Raw genomic sequence first — 21,462 nt, 5'->3', positions numbered from 1 at the left:
GGTTGCCTCTTCCTTGCATCAGAGCTTTTGCCTTATGTTGTTCCCATTGCCTGGAATGCTTTTTAATCTACTACTTCAAAGGCTGGCTCCTTCTTATCCTTTAGTCTTTTACTGATATTTTTTCATCAACCATCAGTCCCCATTATTTCTCTCTATACATTGGAAAGCCTACCCCTCCGTTGCCAGATAGGCAGAGAAACAACCAAATGAAAGAGTTCAAGTATGAAGGGAGAGGTGATATCACGTGAAAAAAGGAAACAAAATCAGGATCATCCCAAATTCGTTGTAGAGCCAGAATAAGATCCAACATTTGGGCTATAGTACAGGTAGTAATGGGGTGTTTGAAGTTTTAGGCATATGACAGAAGCTGGAAATAACCACCTGCCACAATGCTCAGCTTAGGCATTCTTCCTTTCTTCCCGATGGTGAAATGACATGACCCCAGTTCTCCCACAAACTAGCATCCCGAACTTGTGAATTAAAAAGCTGAATTCATCTGCTTCCTGACAACTAGTATTATCTCCCTGAAAGACTTGAACAGCTTTTAAGGTTATCAGAACATTTAAAATCCTTCTCTCTCTTTTTTCAATAAAAGAAATGAAAATAAAGAAAAGTGACAAGTAAAAATTTAGGTTCAAATCTATCTTTAATAAACCTGTAGAATCTAAAAGCAAAAACTGACAGTAGAAAAATCTTTCTTTTTCTTTTAAATTGTGGTAAAATTTACATACAGTAAAGGTACACCTTCAGGTATATAGTTCAACAAATTTTGAACATTTTAGCACCATGAGTCCAATACACACTGTCTATTGCACCCCACTTCCACTGCTAGTTAGTTTAACTGGTATGACAATAAAATAACATGGCAATTTCTCAATCTGAACAAATTCATTTTATGTAAAGTGGAAGATAAAGTCTGCAGAGTAGAAACAGGCTCTTTTCTCAGATGCACACTCCACGGCCTCACACAGCACCCTTTCTGGATGACTCTATAGAGACGACCTATTCTCAACTTACATAATCATCAATTAGACAGACTTGTCTTGCCAATTCTGTCTTTTAAAAGGTAGGTTTAACACGTGTATTTTGATTATTAACATGTGTCCAATGTCTCAGCTTTTAAAATATTTTCTATTAGGTATGCTTTCTTGCCGCTGCTTTTTATTGTTCTTATCTTGGATATTGAGTTTTCTTTATTTCATTTTATCTTCTCCTTTGATTTGAAAGCCATCTGTTCAATTGGGAGCCAATACACTGATGGTAAGCTCAGAAGGCAACTGCCTGAGTTCAACAGGCTCCTAAAGGCCACTATTTGGCTCTGTGACCTGGGATTACTCAACCTTTCTGTGCCTCCATTTCCTCATCTGCATAAAAATGGAAGGTACCATCCTTTCCTTATCTGGTTGTCACCTTCAGTGACTTACTACTCGCGGGGCTCTCAAAGCAGTGCAAATCTCTCCTTCGTTGATGAGATTGTGTTTATCTCCTTGTAAGCCCTACCTATCCTGAATGGTCTGCCATTGTCTGCCTTTAAAATCCTTCCTCTTCCTCTCTTTAAATAATGATGGGGCTAAGTTATACCCAAAGCTCACCCTACAGACTATTTCCTCAGAACCTTGCAGAAAACACCAAACAAAAATACCATTTTAAAAGAGGTGTATTTTTTTTTTTCTTTTAGAATGTAAGCTCCACAAGAGCAGGGACAATGTTTTCTGTATGTTCTATTGTGCCTAGTATACTGTAAATGCTCAATAAATATTGATGATGGGAGGCAGTGAGTCTTGATGATAAGGTTGAGAAACTGAAATCCAAAAAAAAAAAAAAAAAAAAAAAAAAAAAGCAGTGCCTGGGATATATAGTGAGCATTTCACATTGTTAGCCACTGTTATTATCATTGTCTTAAAATTTTTAATATATAAAAAGTATATTTTTATATGAAAATATATGATTATTTTTTCCTGTCTAGTTAATTATCATCTATATCTTTTCCATAAACAGTACAAAAGTCTTTACTTCTCTGTACTTTTCACTTCAATTTTCATTTTTGTTCAATTTTTACCAAAGGCTTTTTCCACTTACAATGGACATGTTCAGATTTTAAAAATAGTTTCACTAATTTATTTATTTAATATTAGTGTTTGCATTCCATTTTTCTCTTCTGCATTTGTTTTTCCTTTTGCTCTAGAAGATTTTTCAGAGATCTCTGAATAGTAAACTTTTTGAGCCTATATATGTCAGAAAATATTTTTATTGTACTCACACTCTTAAATTATAATTTGGCATAGAATGAAATTTTTAAGATTTATTTATTTGAGAGAGAGAAAGAGAGAGAGAGAGAGTGTGTGAGTAGGGGAGGGGCAGAGGGGGGAGAGAGGAAGAGAGAGGGAGAAGGGAGAAAGAAAGAGAAAGAGAGAGTCCTCAAGCAAGCTCCCCACTGAGTATGGAGCCCAAAGCTTGGGATCATGACCTGAGCCTAAATCAAGAGCTGGCTGCTTAACCGACTAAGCCACCCGGGCATCCCCAGCATGGAATAAAATTCTAAGCATTAAGTTCATCCCCTGTCATTATGAAGATATTGCTGCTTTGTCTGTCTGCATCAAATGCTGCTAATGAGAAGTCTGATGTCTGTATGATTCTCACTCCCTGGTAGTACTTTGTCTTTTCCTGGGAGCTCTAAGTATTTTCTTTTATCTCTAACATTCTAAAAGTGACCATAATGTATGTTTCATTTTTTAAGGATTCACATGCTTTACACTCAGTATATTCTTTCAATTTGAAGATTGTTGTCTTTTTCTGGTTCAGGAAAATTCCTGGCCACTATTTGTTCAAATAGTGCTCCTCCCCTCTTCTCTCTCTTTCCTTCAGATGCTCCTGTTGAACAAGTGCTGGCACTCCTGGATCGACCTTACACACTGCCTGAATTTCAGTATTTCCCATCTCTTTTACTTTGTGATGAGATCTGCAAAAACTCTTCAACTTGATCTTCCAGTTTACTAATTTGTTTTCAAAAAAAGGTTTACTGTAATTTTTTTAAATTGTGGTAAAATTTACATACAGTAAAGGCACACCTTCAGGTATACAGTTCAACAAATTTTGAAAAATGTATACACCCATGAAACTGACACCCCATCAAGATGCAGAACATCTGCATAATCTCAGAGAGTGCCTCCTTCTCCTTTCCCATCAGTTCCCCCACTCCGGAACCAACCACAGTTCTGATGGCTATCTGTTCTTGAACTCCACATAAGTGGCAGCATGAAGGATATATTCTTTTGTGACTATCTTTTTTTGACAAGATGTGTCATTCATTTATGTTGCTACATCAGCCATTCATCCCCTTAGCTGGCACTGTAATCATACGACATGTTGCTGACTCATTCTCCTACTGATGGACAATGCTTTCTCTCTTCAGCTGTGTTTAATCTGATTTTCATTTTCCAAATCTCTAATTATTCTTTCCAGTAATTACCTGTTCTTGTTTCTGACTTCATATTCCTATTCTAGGATCATAATTTTCTCCTTTATCGCTCTGAAAATATTAAATAGGCTTATTCCAGTGCCATTTACTCCTTGCTCTGGTTCCTTGGGTGTAAGGTTTGATATTTATTGAGCTAACTGTCTCTTTTTCATGGTCTGGTCTTTCTCAGACGTTTTGCTGTTATCTTGTCTACTTCTACATGTCCTTCTGTGTACATCCCAGCTTTGGATGGTCTTTTAAAACATGGCTACTTTTGCTTCCTGGGTGTTGGCCATCATGCCTACAATGTCCCCTTTGCAGCTATGGAGGCGTCACTTGTCCTGACCATTGCAGCTACCTCCTGGTGCTGTAGCTGTGGCAAACTTCTCAGAAACAGTATATTCAGGACGGTTTCCTGAATGGCAAAGGCAGTCTTTCCTTAAAACTGTGACCCTTCTTACAACTGGGTCCTCACATCTGCTTCACATCATATTTAGGACGGAGTTACATATCCAAGGTTCACTGTGAAACTCACTGTGAAACGCCCTTCTTGATTCCATAATGTGGCTGTGCATTTTCTTGGTTTTATATAATTTACATTATTTGGTTATGCTCTTGGAGTAGAAACGAATTTAAGCTTATGCCACTAAGACCACCATATTTAAAATTCACAGGTTCTTTTTAATCTTTTCTATTGTATTTTTATGTGTATGTTAGAAAACATATTCCAATCCTTATAGCATGTCTCCCATACCAACAAACAAACAAACCAAAATCTCCTGAATTAAATGTTAAAGATATGTATGCATTTAGAAAATTCCTTGTCTCCTCCAAATCAGGCTTGCTTACTGTTCTCCTACCTCAGCTACTCTCCACGGTTTCCCTTTGTCTCATGATAAAATATTTTCGGGTCAGCCCCACCCTATAGTTACACAATTCTACCCTGATCAGTTCAATATTTAACTTCTGTTGATTTTTTATGGGTGATAATAAAAAACCAAATTATTTAAAAACCAACTTACTGGGCAATTGCTAGAATTCTAACGGTAATAACAACAGACTAGCAATCTTTCTAACATAATTTGACACTTTGAAATCGAGACTCAGGATGAACACATTTCTGCTCACAAAAACATTCTAACTCTTCAGCCTTAATAAGCAAATGAAAAATCAAATCTAAAGAATAGTATGATTTTAATAAGGAAAATGGCCAATTTTGAGCATAACCTTTTGATCAGTGTAAAATGAAGTTCGAATTTTCCAGGCTATTGTGTTTTATTCATTCTAAGAGTCTCAATTTAGTGCAATCCCTTTCAATTCTGTGCAAAAGTGGCTGGACACTGGTGGAAAAAACAATAATGCTGGTGGTCTCAATTTATAGCCTCATATCTCACAAGGACTCTCAGATCTTCCTGACAGCAATCCTATCATACAAACCTGTGCTTTCCCACTCTCCAAAATGAGTGTTCTCATTTCCCCTCAAACCTCCCACGGCACCTCTCCTTATCTTTACTCCCCACTCTTAGCCTCACCTCATGCTTGGTTAAGGAAATTGAAGCAATCCAATCAGAACATTATCTTTGCCATCAGCCAATCTTTGAGCCTTTCTGCATCTGTATTCATATTCTCTGCCTTTTGTCCTGTTGCTATGGGGGAAGCATCCCTGCTCTTACCAAATGCTAACAAACCTTCTACCTGTGTGTGGGATTCTGGGCCTCGCCTTCCCAGGGATATCATGATAATTACCATGATCTCCCTTTCTCCTGCACCACTGGATTCTCCCTCTGTTCTGAATCAGCCCCACCTGCATACACATTCCTAGAATGTGATGTCTTCTGACCTCACATCCCACTCCTGTTTCCATTCTTCTCTGCCCTCATTCCCAGCACAAATTTTTAAGTTGTCTATAGGCATCCAGCTTCTCTCTTCACTTTCCCAACCTGTTCAAATTGGGTTCTGCCCAGACTTTTTGCCCCTGGTCTTTATGTTGCCAGATATAATGCTGAAGTTTCTACCTTTATCTTACTTGACTGCACAGCAACATGTGAGATGGTAACTACACTTTTCTTCTTGAAATGCCATCTTATCTTGGCTCTGTGACATAATCCTCTTCTAGTATGTCTTCCCTCATTGATTGCTTCTTTTCTTCTCTTTGGTGATTCCTTCATATCAGATCACAAACCTAAATATTTGAAGGAGCCTCCTTCTCTTCTCTATACAGTTCTAAGAATTTATATGTCATCTCCACACTAATGACTCCAGTATATCTCCAATCTGTGCTTCTTTCTGGAACTCCAGATATGTGTATTTAATAGCTCACTTAATATCTCTACCGAGATTTTTAGTAGCCATTTCAAACCCAAGAGTCAGGAGACAAATTCTGATTCCATCCTTGCCCCTGTTCCATGACCTCTTCCTCAAGCTTCTGTTACCCAATCTTATCTCAGCAAATGGTGTAAGCTCACCCACGCCAAAATCTAATCATAATCCCTCACTCCTCTCTGTTCCTCTCTGATCTAGCCAATCCATGAGCAAGCCTGGTTAACCTTCCCCTAACATATCCTGGATCTGCTATCATTGGATCTATAATAAGCTCTTGTTCAAGTCACTAGGAAGGCCCCTCTCCTGGGCTCCTGAAGTAACATCCCTAAATGTCTCCTTGTTTCCTATTCACATAGAGGCCACAGTATCTCCTCAAATATCCATAAGATTGGGTTGCTCCCTGCTTAAAATCCACCAATGGGCTCCTGCCACATTTAGCCAAAATCTAAACTGTTTAGTCTAGATTATAAAATTCAACATGATCTGGCCCCTGTCCACCTCTCTGATCTCATCTCATACCCCTGCCCTATCACTGAGCAGCCTCCAACCACACAGCTAAGTTTGCTACCTAACACACCACACTTACTACCACAGTGGAGCCTCTCCCTCCCTGTTCCTTCTGCCCATCTGCCGTTCCCTCTGATGTTCATATGGCTGGTTCTTTCCTGCCATTATTATCTTCTTAGAGACTCTTCTGAGTACCCAATATTTTATCTATATATTCTTATTCTGTGGAATCTGTAGTCTAGAACACAAGAAATGTTCAATAAGTATTTAGAGATAAATGAACAGATGGAATTTGAGGGACTTTGGAAGTCCCAGTTGTCAACTATCATTATCGTTACTAACAATAAATAACAGCAGCAATGATATCTTACATATATTGAGTGATTGCTACAGGCCAGGTTCCATTCTAACTGCTTTATACACACACACACAAACACACATGCATGCACGCACGTGCACACACACACACACACACACACACACAGATTCTCATTTATTTCTCCAGCAATCCTAAAAAGTAGTTACTATTATTAACCCCTTTTTAACACAGGAGGAAACAGAGGCATGGAAAGATAGTGTGATTTGCCAAAGGTCAAAAAGCCAAGAAATGGCAAAGCAGGATTCAAACCAGGTAGACTAACTCCATGGTCTCCATGATTAAACTCCTTAATACTTTGTTATTGTAATTACTAATATCAGTAAGGATAAGTAGCATTAATTGAACATATATTTTGTGCCAGGCACCTGGCTTTTTTATTTAGGTTAATTTACTCCCCGCAACAACAGCCTTATGATGTAATGTTATTAAACACATTTTACCAATGGAGAAACAGAGCCAAGGATATTAAATTTTTAGCCTATGATCACACAGCAAATGAGTAACATACCCAGTATTCCAACCTAGATATAACTTTTGAGTCCAGGTTCTTTCTACCAAACTACAATGACCATATTTTCCCCCCAAAGAATGAATCTTTTCTCATGGTCTATAAACCATAAACTCAGGGAGACTCTTTTGCTAAGAAAGTCTTTCATATTTGCAGTTCTCGTGACCCTTATTCATTTGACAGGTACTTAGACTAATATGTGTTGATGCACTGTCATACGTGGGGATGACTCTGGAACTGTCAATGTCAGAGTTCTTTAGTCTGTTCTCACCTGTGAAGAAACTTCTCGTACGTCTGGCGGAAGGCAAACCCTGCCCGCCGCACCCTCACATTTTCCAGTAGCCCAAGATATTCTACTTGGTGCCGGCAGCGCTCGTCATCAAATATCTGTGGAGATTTCTTGTCGTTGGGTTTGATGCAACGTACATAATATGGCTCCTAAAGAAATAAATCAGCAAATGATAAGTTTCACTGGAGAAAAATCCCAAACTAAGGATGCTAACATGTAATTAGTGTTAATTGTGTCAAATTAAGCTCAGTGCCTCTAATTTCTCAGGCATACTTGTGAATAAAGTAGTTATTCTCCCTTTCCCTTCAAGATTGGGAGTTCTTGTGCATTTAGCTAAAATTTTGTTTTATTATATTTTAGGATTCACCAGGAACCGTATAAAACTAAAGAGTAAATAACTGAAATACGTAACCACTGAGTTTATGTGTATTTATGGAAAGATGGTTATAAAGTAACAGAAAGTAATTTAATAGAAAGAAGCAGGAGAATGGTAAAGATGAATTGCAACGAAGAACATAAAGCCTAAGGACAGCCCTGGCACATAGTAAGTGCTCCATAATCATCAGCTGCCACCATGGCCACCACCACCACCATCATCATCACATCAGTTTGTGCTTCTGAAAAAGATATTAACATTTGTAAGTAGAGCTACAAAACCTCCTGTAGGTGTCAGTAACTCTAAGAAAGAGCCTAGCAAGAAATTTCTCCCTCTGGGCCAATTGAGTTTTGTACCATGCATTAGATCATAACTTCTTTTAAGTATAAAACTGTGCTGGCATAGATCCTGGTCTGCTGAAGGTAACAAATTATCACTGGATGAATCAAGGAGGTCAAATGTATCCTGCTTACCAGAGTAAAGAGTAACTTTCTCTGATCTATTACCTATCAGATACACAGATGTACTTTAATTAAGAGTTAGAGTCCTCTGTAGATAATTAGGCAATTTGGAGCTCCACTGAGGGCTGGAGGTAAAAAGAAGTAGTAAATAATTCAAGGAGAGAGATTTGAAAAATGTGAAGTCACTTGCATTCTGAGTGAATTTTCAACATCAATACCAGAAGCTCCAAGTACAGATTTATCATGCTGCCTTCCATGATGAAAAAAAAATGCCACTTTTCCCCTTTTTTCTAGGCTCTGCTGTGTTCATTTCCTATTCCTGCCACCACAGATTATCACTGAAACCGCTTAAAAGCACAAAGTTTAACAAAAGTTAAAATGGCTGCACTAATGCTTCAGCAAAGCTCGATTTTTTTTTTAAGATTTTATTTATTTATTCATGAGAGACACAGAGAGAGAGGCAGGCAGAGACATAGGCAGAGGGAGAAGCAGGCTCCCTGCACAGAGCCTGATGTAGGACTCAATCCCGGGACTGAGGGATCAACGCCCTGAGCCGAAGGCAGATGCTCAACCACTAAGCCACCCAGGCATCCCAAAACTCGATTTTAAAGTCACTTTCCCCCCCTCATCCAGAAAGCTCCCCTCCTCCCTTCTTATCCCTTTGTTTCAGGAACCTGGTACCACCCTAAAGATGTGATGGAGGAGGCTGGTAGTACCTGTCAAAACCTGCAAGATCCTGTATTTCCCTATAAAATTCCCCAGTCCTTTCCTCCCCAAGGGCTTGTGGTTTTCGAAGGCCATAGCCTGCTGCAGCCTCCTTTGCCCAGCAAAGCAATAAATTTATCTTTCTGTTATATTTTGGTTCTGAAGCACAGAGGTCAGTTTTCTACACCACCACAAATTTAATGGTTTTAAACAACATAAATTTATTTTCATAGAACTCTGGAGGTCAGCAGTCTGAGATGGGTCTTGGTGGGCTAAAAATCCAGGTGTCAGCAGGGCTCTTATTTTCTAGAGACTCTTAGAACCCACTTTATCTTTTCCAGCCTCTCTAGAGGCTGCCCACATTCCTTGGCTTGTGGCCTCCTTCCATCTTGAAGGCCAGTAATGGCCCACTGAGTCTTTCAAATGATATCCTCTCTCTGGTTCTGACTCTTCTGCATTTCTCTTTCCCTTTGAAGGACTCTTAAATTTACAAAGCGCCTATCTGGATAATGCAGGATAACCCATTTATTTTAAGTTCAGCAGTCATGAACCTTAACTCCATCGGCAACCTTCATTCTACCTTGCCATGTAACATAACATGTTTACAGGTTCTGGGATGAGGGCATGGATAAGCTTGGGGGGCTGTGGTATAATAATAAAATCTCTCTCTCTTTCCGGACTTTGTCCCAGGTTCCTGGCACAGAACTTCTAAAACCTTTGGAATGTCATCAGTGGTAGGAGTGTCTTTGTTATGCTAATGAGGTGACTCATTCCCAGCTCCCAGCATCCCTTCAGAATGGGGGGTAGACATCAAAAAACCCTCCACAGGATTAGAGAGGTGGGATTTTCAGCAGTCTGACCTCAGAGGAGGAGAGGAAGGATGGAGGTTGAGTCTAAACATGGGCTAATGATTTAACCAATCATGCTTATGTATCTAAAGCCTTATTTAAAAAACTCAGACACTGAGGTTCCAATGAGCTCTCTTGTGGTGAACATATCCATGTATGGGGAGGGTGATGTACCCTGACTTCATGAGAACAGAAGCTCTTGCTCTCCAGATGTCCAGACTTTCTAGACCTTGTCACTGTGTGCATCTTTTCATCTGGCTGTTCAGGTAGTCAGTGTTAGAATTGAACTGAACTCCGTTAGTGTCAGAGAACTGGTGCTGAAATGCAGAGGCCATTATTCTGCATAGAACACACCTGCCTTTTCTCATCACATTTGTGGCAGCTTTAAAAACATCTGCTTAAAGACAGTGAAGAATTAAATTACGGGGCCAGAATCTAGGAGGAGGAGAATGCTATGGAGGTTTCCAGGTTTGAGGTTTCCTTTTCCCAGGAGAGTCAGCCAACTCCAGAGGAAGTGGATGGGATCTGAGTAGAGGCTTTGATAGCTTCATGGGGCTAGGAGGAAAGAGATCAGAGTGTAAGGCCTGAAAAGGAGGAGGTCATGGGTATTTCCCCCTTACTTTGGGCTGGGATTCGAAAAGGATGCCGCTAGCAATGAGGTGAGTTAGACATAGGCAGTCCCTCACAGGAACCTGAAATTGGAATAGTTGATTTGGAATACTAGTGCTCTTAGCTGCCTAAAAGAGCAAAGGTAAATCTTTATTGGAGAAAGATTACATAAACCTGGCTCTCCAGTCACGTCTATAAATGATTTTGCCAGTATAATGTTAGGAGCAAAATAAAAATTAACCAGACACATAAGGAACCAAGATAACAAGAATTAGAAACAGCAAAACAACATAGAAAATAAAAAGACCTGCAGGAATCCAGATATTGGAATTATCAGAGATAATAAAATAACTATGCTTACCATGCTCAAGATGACAAAAGACAGTATTGAACATTTTTTAGAGAACCAGAAACTATAAAAAAGAACAGAATCAGATGAATAACTCAGGGTGAAAAATATAATGATGGAAATTGAGAAGTCAGTGGATCAACTGACTGATGACTGATCCACTGACTTCTCAATTTTCATCATTAAATGAAACATTTTCTGGGAAGAAATTTCCAAGAACAAAGCATGGAGAGACAAAAAGATATATACAAAAGAGAGGTTAAGAGGCACATCAGATATGGTGAGATGATCTGAGTAACTCAAGTCCTAAGGGAGAGGAGATAGAAGAGGCAGAAACAGCATCTGAAGAGCTCATAGACAAGAACTTTGCAAAACTGATGAAGAACAATTGAACTGTGACAAACTAAAGAAATCCTATAAATTATGACCAGTATTAAATAAAACAATCTACACCTAGGAACATTTTAGTAAAACTTCTGAATACCAAAGAAAAGGAGCCAGAGGAGAAAAGATCATTACTTCAGGAGCAACCAGTAGACTGGCGGCTGACTTCTCACAAGAAACAAGAATCAGAAGACAAAAGCAGTACTATCCAAAAAACAAAACAAAACAAAACAAAGTAGTACTATCTTTGAAGTACTGAAAAAACAGCCAATGTAGAATTTTACACCCAGCAAAAATATTCTTCATGAATGAAAGCAATGTACAATATTTTCAGGTAAACAAAACCAGAGACTTTGTCAACAACAGATTTCAGATATAACAGGATGAAATTGAGGCATAAGAAAAATAGTCCCAGGGATCCCTGGGTGGCGCAGCAGTTTGGTGCCTGCCTTTGGCCTAGGGCGCGATCCTGGAGACCCGGGATCGAATCCCACGTCGGGCTCCCGGTGCATGGAGCCTGCTTCTCCCTCTGCCTGTGTTTCTGCCTCTCTTTCTCTCTCTGTGTGTGACTATCATAAATAAATAAAAATTAAAAAAAAAAAAAGAAAAAAAAAAAAAGAAAAATAGTCCCAGATGAGGGTCACTGACACAGAAAGAGAAAAAAAAAAAGTGATAAATGAGTAAATCTAAATGGATACTGACTATAGTAGGAGTAACAATGCCATCATTTTGCTGGTTATACACACACACTGAAAAATAGCATAGATCTAAAGCAAAAACAGAAGGTACAACAAAGAGAAGTAGACAAATTCAGAATCACAGATTTTGTCACTTTTTGGCACAGACAAAACAAAGACATTAGTAAGAATGCAGAAAAACTGGACAGCAAGGTAACAGACTTGACCTAATGAATATACACAGAGTATAATGCAAATTATTATTTTTTAAAAAATTTTTTAAATTTTTATTTATTTATGATAGTCACACAGAGAGAGAGAGAGAGAGAGGCAGAGAAATAGGCAGAGGGAGAAGCAGGCTCCATGCACCGGGAGCCCAACGTGGGACTCGATCCCGGGTCTCCAGGACCGCACCCTGGGCCAAAGGCAGGCGCCGAACTGCTGCGCCACCCAGGGATCCCCCACAAATTATTTTTATATACATAAACAAAACACATACATAAAGAAAATTTAACAAATTACTAAGGAGTATATCTCCTGAACAAATGAGATTAAGCTTGAAATCAATAGGGAAAAAATAATTAGAAAATCTTATAGGTTTGGAAATTAATATATTCTGAATGACCTTCGGATCAAAGGTGAAAAAGAAAATTATAGTGTAAATTTAGAAATATTTGGAACTCAATGTGGGCAAATTCATACAGTTATGTGGGCAAAGTAATCTTTGTATAAGGTATCATTTGACTAGCATAAGTAACTAGTGAACAGAAACCAGTTAAATAGAATTTTACCAATAGTAACTGATATGCACAGGAAGTGTGAACACTGGATTAGATGTTAATGACCAACTAAGGGCTGGGGGAATGCTCTTCCATCCTGTTTAGTAATATAAAATCTCCTGTTAAGGAATCCAGTGGAAATACTTTCTCTATATTTAATCAGCATTTTGTCTTAATTTATAAATGCCGCCTCCTCTCTCATTTATAAATATCCAGACTGACTCAGCTTAAGAAATCCTAAATTTGACAAATTCAAGTGTCTTAGAAAGGTTAAACTGCAAAAGTTAATACTGATCTCATTCTCTTGTACGTTTTAACTTGTTTCTCCCTATATTTTATGAAAAACATTATGAAAGTATACCAATCGGTATATGCATTAGCCAGAGGACACTGTATTTAGACATTTAACCATTTAACTTGCTTTGAACACTGCCAAATAGAGTCACAGGAAGATTCAAGTTCATTTAATAATTCACTAACCATCTGTTTAGGGTGTGCTTTATTAGACACCAAGAGGTATATAAGATTAGTAGAATTCACTTCTCATATTTAAAAGACCAAGAATCTAGGTGGGGAGACGAGGTATGCATTAATACACTGTACAGACTCTGAAACCAAGAAAGGAGTCAAGACTTCCACTTTTGGTGGTGAATGATTAAGCAAGGCTATCAACCTTCCTGATAACATCACTAGGAAAAGTGCTAGATAGATACGGGGTGGTGGTGGTGGTGGGGGATCTTAAATGCATCAAAGAGCTAATAAGCTGAGATGAGAAGACTACAATCTAAAGGGGTGAGGGATCCCTGGGTGGCGCAGAGGTTTAGCGCCTGCCTTTGGCCCAGGGTGCGATCCTGGAGACCCAGGATCGAATCCCACGTTGGGCTCCCAGTGCATGGAGCCTGCTTCTCCCTCTGCCTATGTCTCTGCCTCTCTCTCTCTCTCTCTGTGACTATCATAAATAAAATTAAATAAATAAATAAATATAAAATAAAATAAAATAAAATAAAATAAAATAAAATAAAATAAAATAAAATAAAAAAATAAAATAAAATAAAATAAAATAAAATAAAATAAAATAAAATAAAATAAAATAAAATAAAATGGTGAGACCAGCCTTCAGAGGCTGCTTTCATCTGGACAGACAGCCATCAGTCTACCACAGCTGCTGACAGCCTTGTGGGGCAAGGGGGCTGCAGGCTGGAAGCTAAGGCCATGGAGAAGGGACACTGGTCTGTAATCCTGAGGAGCTAACCCTAGGAATCAAAGGGGATGGAAAACAATCTAGCCCATCACTAAGCCACTCTAGGCCCTGAAATTGGATTGAGGTGATCCCAGATTATCAGAATTTGTCTGTTATATCTTTTTAAACTCAACTTTCAACTCTTGTGGATTCTTGGTCTTTGATTTGATTTGACAATTTTTATCCATTTTTCCATTCATTGTAATCACTACTACATTTGGGTTTTTTCCTACCATCTTAATTTGTTTGCCCTGGCTTTCCTAAGTTCTTTTGTCTCCTATTTCTTATGTTTTTTTAGAACTGATTATTTGCTTCCCATTTTGGCTCTGCCCACCCCCAAGAGTTTAGAAGTGATAACCTCATTTCTATTCTTTTTCATGACTACATGAGGACATTTAACATGCATTTGTGTGTCATCAGGATTATAAGTTAAGCAACATTTTTATTATTTTCCTGAACAACCAAGAACCTTAAACACTTGAATTATAAATCACCCACACTTCCAATTTATATGCTACTGTTGTGCTATTTAATTCTAATCTGTATTTTTAACCAATAATATATTGCTTTACAGTTTATTTATACAAATCCATCTGTTTACCAATTTCTTTGCCCCTCTTTTTGCATTTCAGTCTTTCATTTTATATACTCTTCCTCTGGCCTCATGCATTTATCCATTAGAATTTCCTCTAGTGTACTTTTAACTCTTTTTCATTTTCAGAAAGACTCTTTACTGTGTCTTTGTTCTTCCCCCCTCCTTAAGCTCCTTAAGTAAACTCCACACCCAGCACAGAGCCCAACATGGGCCTTGCACTCATGATCCTGAGATCAAGATCTGAGCTGAGATTGAGAGCCAGATGCTTAACTGACTGAGCCACCTAGGCGCCCCTACTGTGTTTTTGTTCTTGAATATACTCTCGGTATACTTTGGTTTACAGTTCTTTTCTCTCAGCCTCTTACTCTTTAAAGCAAATCTGCTTTTAATGCATTTTCTTAGCCTTTGATGTTCTGGGATTTTACAATGTGCTTATTGTAGATTTCTTGTAATTTTTCCAGTGTGGGATATACCAGACTTCCTGACTCCATAGTATTATCTTTCATCACTCTTGAAATTCTCAGCAATATATCTTCCAATATTGCTCTGCCCAACCTCTCCTTTCCTTGGGTAACTCTAACTAGATACACATTAGACCTTTTCACTTTCTCTTCCATGTCTGTTAATAGTGTCTCCTTTTGTTTCATTTCTTGGTCTAAGAAGAATCCTGGATAATTTCCTTTATTCTTTCTTTCATTTCTCTATTCTCTCTTCAGCATTGTCTAAACTAATACTAAATCTATCTGTTTTTTAATTTTAGTTTTTATTTCTACCAATTGCCTACTTACTTGCTCTTCCTTATATTTTTAGGCCTTTTATTTCTTAAAATGTATTAAACATTCTCATATTGTTTCTAATAATTCCACTATAAGAACTTTTGATGATTGAATCTTGTTTAGTCTGACTCTTGCACGTGGTACTTTATGTGTGTAGTAATTCTTTTTTTTAAGATTTATTTATTTATTCATGATAGACATAGAGAGAGAGAGGCAGAGACACAGGCAGAGGGAGAAGCAGGCTCCATGCCAGGAGCCTGATGTGGGACTTGATCCTGGGACTCCAGGATCGCGCCCTGGGCCAAAGGCAGGCGCCAAACTGCTAAGCCACCCAGGTATCCCCAGTGTGTAGTAATTCTTAATGGGAATTCCTTATATTCCTGAAAACATTATCTGTGGAAATTCTTTAAGGTCCGGTATGAAGGTGGTTTCTTCATGGAAAAAAACTGCTTGCTTCTATCAGATACCTGGGGATAATACCAGGCCTGGACCACTCTAAATTGTTGGCTTAAGTTTTTTTTGCCACCTAGATAGTATGAATTTGGATTGAAACCTCATAAAAACTGGCTTATGATTATAAATTTTCAAGGAATGTTTAATATAGGCAATTTTTCTTTCAGAAATAATGAGGGATTATTTCTAGTTCATTCTGGATGTATCCCTCTGAGGATGCAGCCCTTTGGAGACCTATCTGTGTTTGGTGTGCACGTGCATGTGTGATCTCTTATTAGACACACTAATTTGGGCAGGCCCTGGGCTTCACGTGGAGGACCCAGGCTTGAATACCTCTAGTCACAGTTACCTACTTCAACATATTCCCATAGAGACAGCATATTATTTTTCCCTTGACTTCTGCCTTCATTTATTCCCTGGCCTGCATATTCCTTACTATCTTGTTAGTTTATGGCTGCATTCAAAAAATTGATTTTTATGTTTTCCCTAACATTTTAGTTGTTTTCAGTTAGCTTTAGTAGGCACTTTCTTCACCATGTTCCTAGAAAATGCATTACTCATATATACTTTTAAGATCTTTCTATGTTCCTAGGTGAAACTGATCTCATTTTATTTTTTTGTATTAACCTACTATGAAGGTAATATTAATCTCATAAAGAGTTGGGTAGTGATCTTTGTCCTATCCTCCAAAACAGTTTGTATATAATAGGGATTATTGGCTTCTTGAAGGATTTATAAAATATATCTGTAAAACCATCTGGGCCTCATGTTCTTGGCAGAGCTGGAATAAGGCAGCCTTCTAATTAGTGATTCAGAGTCTTTAAGGTTATGAATTTATTCAGGTTTTCAATGTCTTCTTGAGTTAATTTTGATAACATATTTTTCTAGAAAACAAGTTTTTAAAATTCTTTGGCATACAGTTGTTCACAGTATTTTATGCCTTCTAAAATCTCTATAATATATGAGGTCATATCCCTTTTTCATTTGTAATACTGCTTTGTCTTTTTTTTTTTTTATCAGTTTCAGTAAAGGTTTATCTATTTGACTAATTATTTTTTTACCTCTTTCAATTATTATTATTTAAAAGCCATTTTCTTGCTTCTTTAGATTTTCTTCTTTGGAATTCTTTTTTATGGATTCTGGAGTGGAGAGGTGAACTTAACTCATTTACTTTCTTTTTTTTTTTTTTTTTAAGATTTTATTTATTTATTCATGGGAGAGGGGCCGAGACACAGGCAGAGGGAGAAGCAGGCTCCATCCAGGGAGCCCCACATGGGACTTGATACCAGGTCCTCAGGATCACGCCCCGGGCCGAAGGTGGCGCCAAACCACTGAGCCACGGGGGCTGCCCAACTCATTTACTTTCAACCTTGTTTTTCTTAGCAGTATTCTAAAGATTTTGTTAAATTCTTTGTCATGTAAGTCCAGATATTTTATAATTTTCATTGTGATTTCCTCTTCAACTGTAAGTTACCTAGGAGAGCATTTTTTTCAAGTTCCCAAGCACATTAAAAACATTTTAATGCTGCTTTTATTTTACTTGTGGTGAGAATGGAGATTGTGCTCTATATACATTGGTTCAAATGGTTAAGACTTTCTTTGTGATCTAGCATGTGGTCAATTCTTGGAAATGTTCTATGCATACTTGAAAGGGATATATATTTTCTTCTATTCCCTGGGTGCAGTATTCTTTTGATTTATTAAGGTTTAAATTTGATTTTCAATGCTTCTGCATTTTTACTAAGGATTTTGTCTGCTTGAAATAACTTTCTGGTACAGTTGGTTTAAAATCTCCCACAAGGATTGTGGACTTGTCATTTTTTCCTTTAAATTTTTTTTCAGGTTTTTTTTTTTTTTTTCTTTATGGAGTTCATGGATAATCACACCTATGTTGTTACATATCTAGTTAAAAGTGGCTTTATTGTCTTGGGTATTTTCATTTGATTGTTAGGAGTCTCTTTATTAATAATTTTTTCTTAAATTCTATGTTCTCTCACATTAATAATGCTTTTAACCATTTTGGGGGGAGGGAAGGGCTTGATATTTTTTTTCTCACCTCTTTGTTTTTCATCTTTCTTCACAGTGTTATTTAGGTGTCTCCTGGATGAAGCATACACCTAGATTTTCTATCTATCTAGTGCTCTTGGTCTCTTTACATGTATAGTGAATACCAATTATTTAGATTTATTTCTATCATGTTATTTTGTATTTTCTAAAAGTAAAATTCTCCTTTGCTGCTTCCCCACCCACCTCCCTGCCTTCTATGGGGCTAAGAGGTTATCTCCCTCTCTCCCCTTCCTCCACAGACACACAGATTGAGAAGCCAGCAAAGGCTGCCAGGCTAGTTGCCTAACCTCATATCCAGCACCTTTTTTGATACAGAGTACTTACTTCTAGCTAGGTACACTGCTGACCAGAATAAAAATGCATTTCCCAACTTCCCTGGCAAGTAGGTGTAAATGAGATGTAGCAGATATGCTGCATGAGAGTCCCAGGAAGTCTCTTTGAAAGGAAAGAAGCCCTAGCTGCTATGTTGGGCCATTTAAGGATGGACACCAAGCACTTGTATGATAGAAGAGAAAGACAGAAGGAACCTGGGTCACTAACAACCTTCAGACTGCTATACCAGTCCTAGGATACCTTCTGTACCTTTTCTATGGAAGAGAGAAATAAATGTCTCTTGTTTAAGCCACTTGTTTGGGGGTCTTTCATTAGCAGCTGAATACAATTCCTGATACAGAAATTATAGATTGTTCTACAATTTTTATTTTTTTAAAATGTACATTTAACTACCAATTTTAGAAAATAAAGGTGATTCTTTTCTAGTTAATGAAGTAAATCTAATATATTTTATAAACTATTTGTAATATATTCTATAAACAGGTTTTATTATAAAATTCTGTGTTCAATTCTGTTTCTTATGTCACATGCCTTTCCTCTAGGTTTGCCCTCCCTCTTGTGGGACAGGCAGGTTGGAGCTGACATGCACAGAGAAGCTGAGAGACTTACAATGGTGATCTGGTCTTCGGTTCTGGTGTCCTCACCCCTGCCTCTCTGGAGGCTTGATTCTACAAGCTAACAAACCGTGCTTATTTGTTGCTATATGAGGCCAAAGGATCCTGCATTTGCCTAATTTATCCACAGTGAAGTAACCAGAAACAGTACAGATTTAAATTCATAGAGAGGAAATTGGTTAAAAATAAAATTAAAAAAAAGAGAGATAACAGAGGATAAAATACATAGGAAAAGCACTAGAAGACAGAGATAAAAATGGAGGAACTAAAAATAATGAGTCCTGGAATGCCACCTCATTTATCAAACTTGTCAACAGCAGCAGTTAAGAGTAGAAATCTGTTCTTTATTGCGGGGAGGGGCAGAAACACAGACTAAAGTTATCAAATAGAATTACACCTGAAGGGAACAATCAAAAGCAGAAACAATCATCAATAATACAGCATTTGATTTCTGTTTACAACAGAACTGTTGTAATAGTTTACAACAACTAAGACTGTTTACAGCAGCTGTTTACAACAGCCTAAGAACAATACTTAAATATTAAACTTCCTCTTGAAACTCTATCTGGTCATTCTGTATCCGGACATGATATATGGATGGCATATTGCTATTTAATTCAAGAATTTTTTTAAGCCACACCCTTTCTTTGGTACAGGGCTGAAGCTCATTTTGTCAGGCACATGCTCTACTTTATACATATACTTTTTTTTTTTTTTTTTTTTTTTTTAAGATCTAAGACTTTCTCCTTGTCAACAACCATAAAAAGCTCAAACTTAAGAAGCATTTCACCTGGGACAAAACTGCTTCACCCAGCCATGTTAAAAAAAAACAAAATAGGGATCCCTGGGTGGCGCAGCGGTTTGGCGCCTGCCTTTGGCCCAGGGCGTGATCCTGGAGACCCGGGATCGAATCCCACATCGGGCTCCCGGTGCATGGAGCCTGCTTCTCCTTCTGCCTATGTCTCTCTCTCTCTCTCTCTCTCTCTCTCTCTGTGACTATCATAAATAAATAAAAAAAAAATTAAAAAAAAAGTAAAAAAAAAAACAAACAAAAAAAAACAAAAACAAAATAGGAATAAGGATTCTAGAATAACATTCACTTTAAATAGATGTTTCAGTTTGACTTAATTACCTGAATGGCAAATCACACATACATTCTCTACAACATATATCAAGAGGGACCCTATGACAGCAAGTGGTGCCAACTAGCATCAAAAGTGGCCATAAAATGGGTATGTGGAAAAGAAAATAATTACCTTTGATGCAAGGTTGTCCACTAAAGCGATCATAGAATTCTTAAACAAGGTGGCAGCAGTTAGAGGTCGCTTGGTCACCTCTGTAATACTCAGTTTGCCTTCAGGCCACATATTCTTCAGCACAGGATTTGAACTGAGAAGCACAGAGAGAAAAATGTGAAAATCACCTTCAAATAAGCTGAACAGAAACTGCAAACCAATCCCACTGTGTTGCACTCTGGGAGTCACAAGTGGACTACAGACTGTACTCACAAGGCCTTATTGGAAAAAAGACTTCATTCAGAAAATTATGCTGAGAAAGTGTTGTGGCAGATACCGTACGACAGATGGAGAAGATGTGTCCAAACTATCCTACATTTAAAAAAATTCCTGGGTCCACGGCTGGCTCAGTCAGTTGAGCATGTGACTCTTGGTGTCGAGGTCATGAGTTCGAGCCCCATGTTGGCGGTAGAGATTACTTAAATCAATAAACTGAAAAAAGAACTCTTTAAACTTCTTTAAAGTGACATCTAGGACCTCCAAATAGGAACGGCTCTTACAATAGATACATAAAATCAAAAGGGTGGTACTTGGAAGAAGGACAAGCCACTAGTGAAAAAACAATGCTCAGTGGCATGGCAGAGAACACGGGTGTGAAAGCGCCTTCTCATCGGAAGAAGGATTCACACAGAACAGGCTATACTACAAAAAGTCAGCTCTGTCTCATAACACAGGCAGGAATATTAAAGAACTATCGCCTTCTAGTAAACCCCTTACTGCAGCTGAATTTATTCACTCCCTTATTGGCAGTTACAAGAGTTTACTGATGTGACACTATGACTGTTGTCCTGCGAGTCCCATAATGTGTAACTCAGGCCAGTTTCAATGCTAAATATCACATAAAAACCATTATTTGGCTTTGTGGGGATATTTTCAAAGACACATCTGATGGTCTCATCTCTGATTTTCTTCCTGTTTCTTTCGAGTACTTCTGATTTTAAAGTAATTGGAACTCAAAATGCTGCTTGCTTCCTGGAAACTTCTTTCTCTCTTTTTATTTGCGGACAGTTGACCCATGACATTACACTAGTTTCAGGTGTACAACACTATGAGTCCGTATCTCCACAGGTCATGAAGTGCTCACCACAAGTGTTGGTGCTGTATGTCAACCTACAACGCTGTTTCTCAGAATTTTTTTTTAATTGGGGACTGAGAAGAGAAAGGACTCAGCAAAGACATTCACTGCTAACTGTGTTTACCACTGCCGTCATTTTGCCCACTTTTCTTTCCCTGGTGTAAAATTGAGGAAACTGAAGTGGTTCCCCAAATACCCAGTAAACCTCTGCACACAGAGGCTCAAAGTAAGAACTGTGAAATGCCAGAATAGATGACAAGAGAGCAAAGAGGATAAATGGTGGCCTAAAAGACTGACTGGTGTGTGAATGAGGACAGAACAGCACTCCCAACCCTCACCACTGCTAGGAAGCACTGCTGACTAC

At 38.1% G+C, this 21,462-nt stretch overlaps 1 protein-coding gene across 3 annotated transcripts in view; it reads right to left on the bottom strand.

Moving 5' to 3' along the window:
• The window catches only part of MYO1D (myosin ID), a 326,202-nt gene that overhangs the window by 183,110 nt on the left and 121,630 nt on the right, over nt 1-21,462 (bottom strand). For all 3 annotated transcript variants that reach the window (XM_038548143.1, XM_038548142.1, XM_038548141.1), the window contains exons 14-15: nt 19,985-20,117; nt 7,445-7,611 (exon numbers count right to left, since the gene is read on the bottom strand). In XM_038548143.1, coding sequence (XP_038404071.1) covers nt 7,445-7,611; nt 19,985-20,117 — 300 coding nt within the window. The remainder of the gene's footprint in view (nt 1-7,444; nt 7,612-19,984; nt 20,118-21,462) is intronic.

This window comes from Canis lupus, chromosome 9 (assembly GCF_011100685.1).
Source record: "Canis lupus familiaris isolate Mischka breed German Shepherd chromosome 9, alternate assembly UU_Cfam_GSD_1.0, whole genome shotgun sequence".
NCBI lineage: Eukaryota > Metazoa > Chordata > Mammalia > Carnivora > Canidae > Canis > Canis lupus.
Note: the sequence above shows the minus strand (reverse complement) of the source record. Positions and strands in the feature narration are given on the sequence as shown.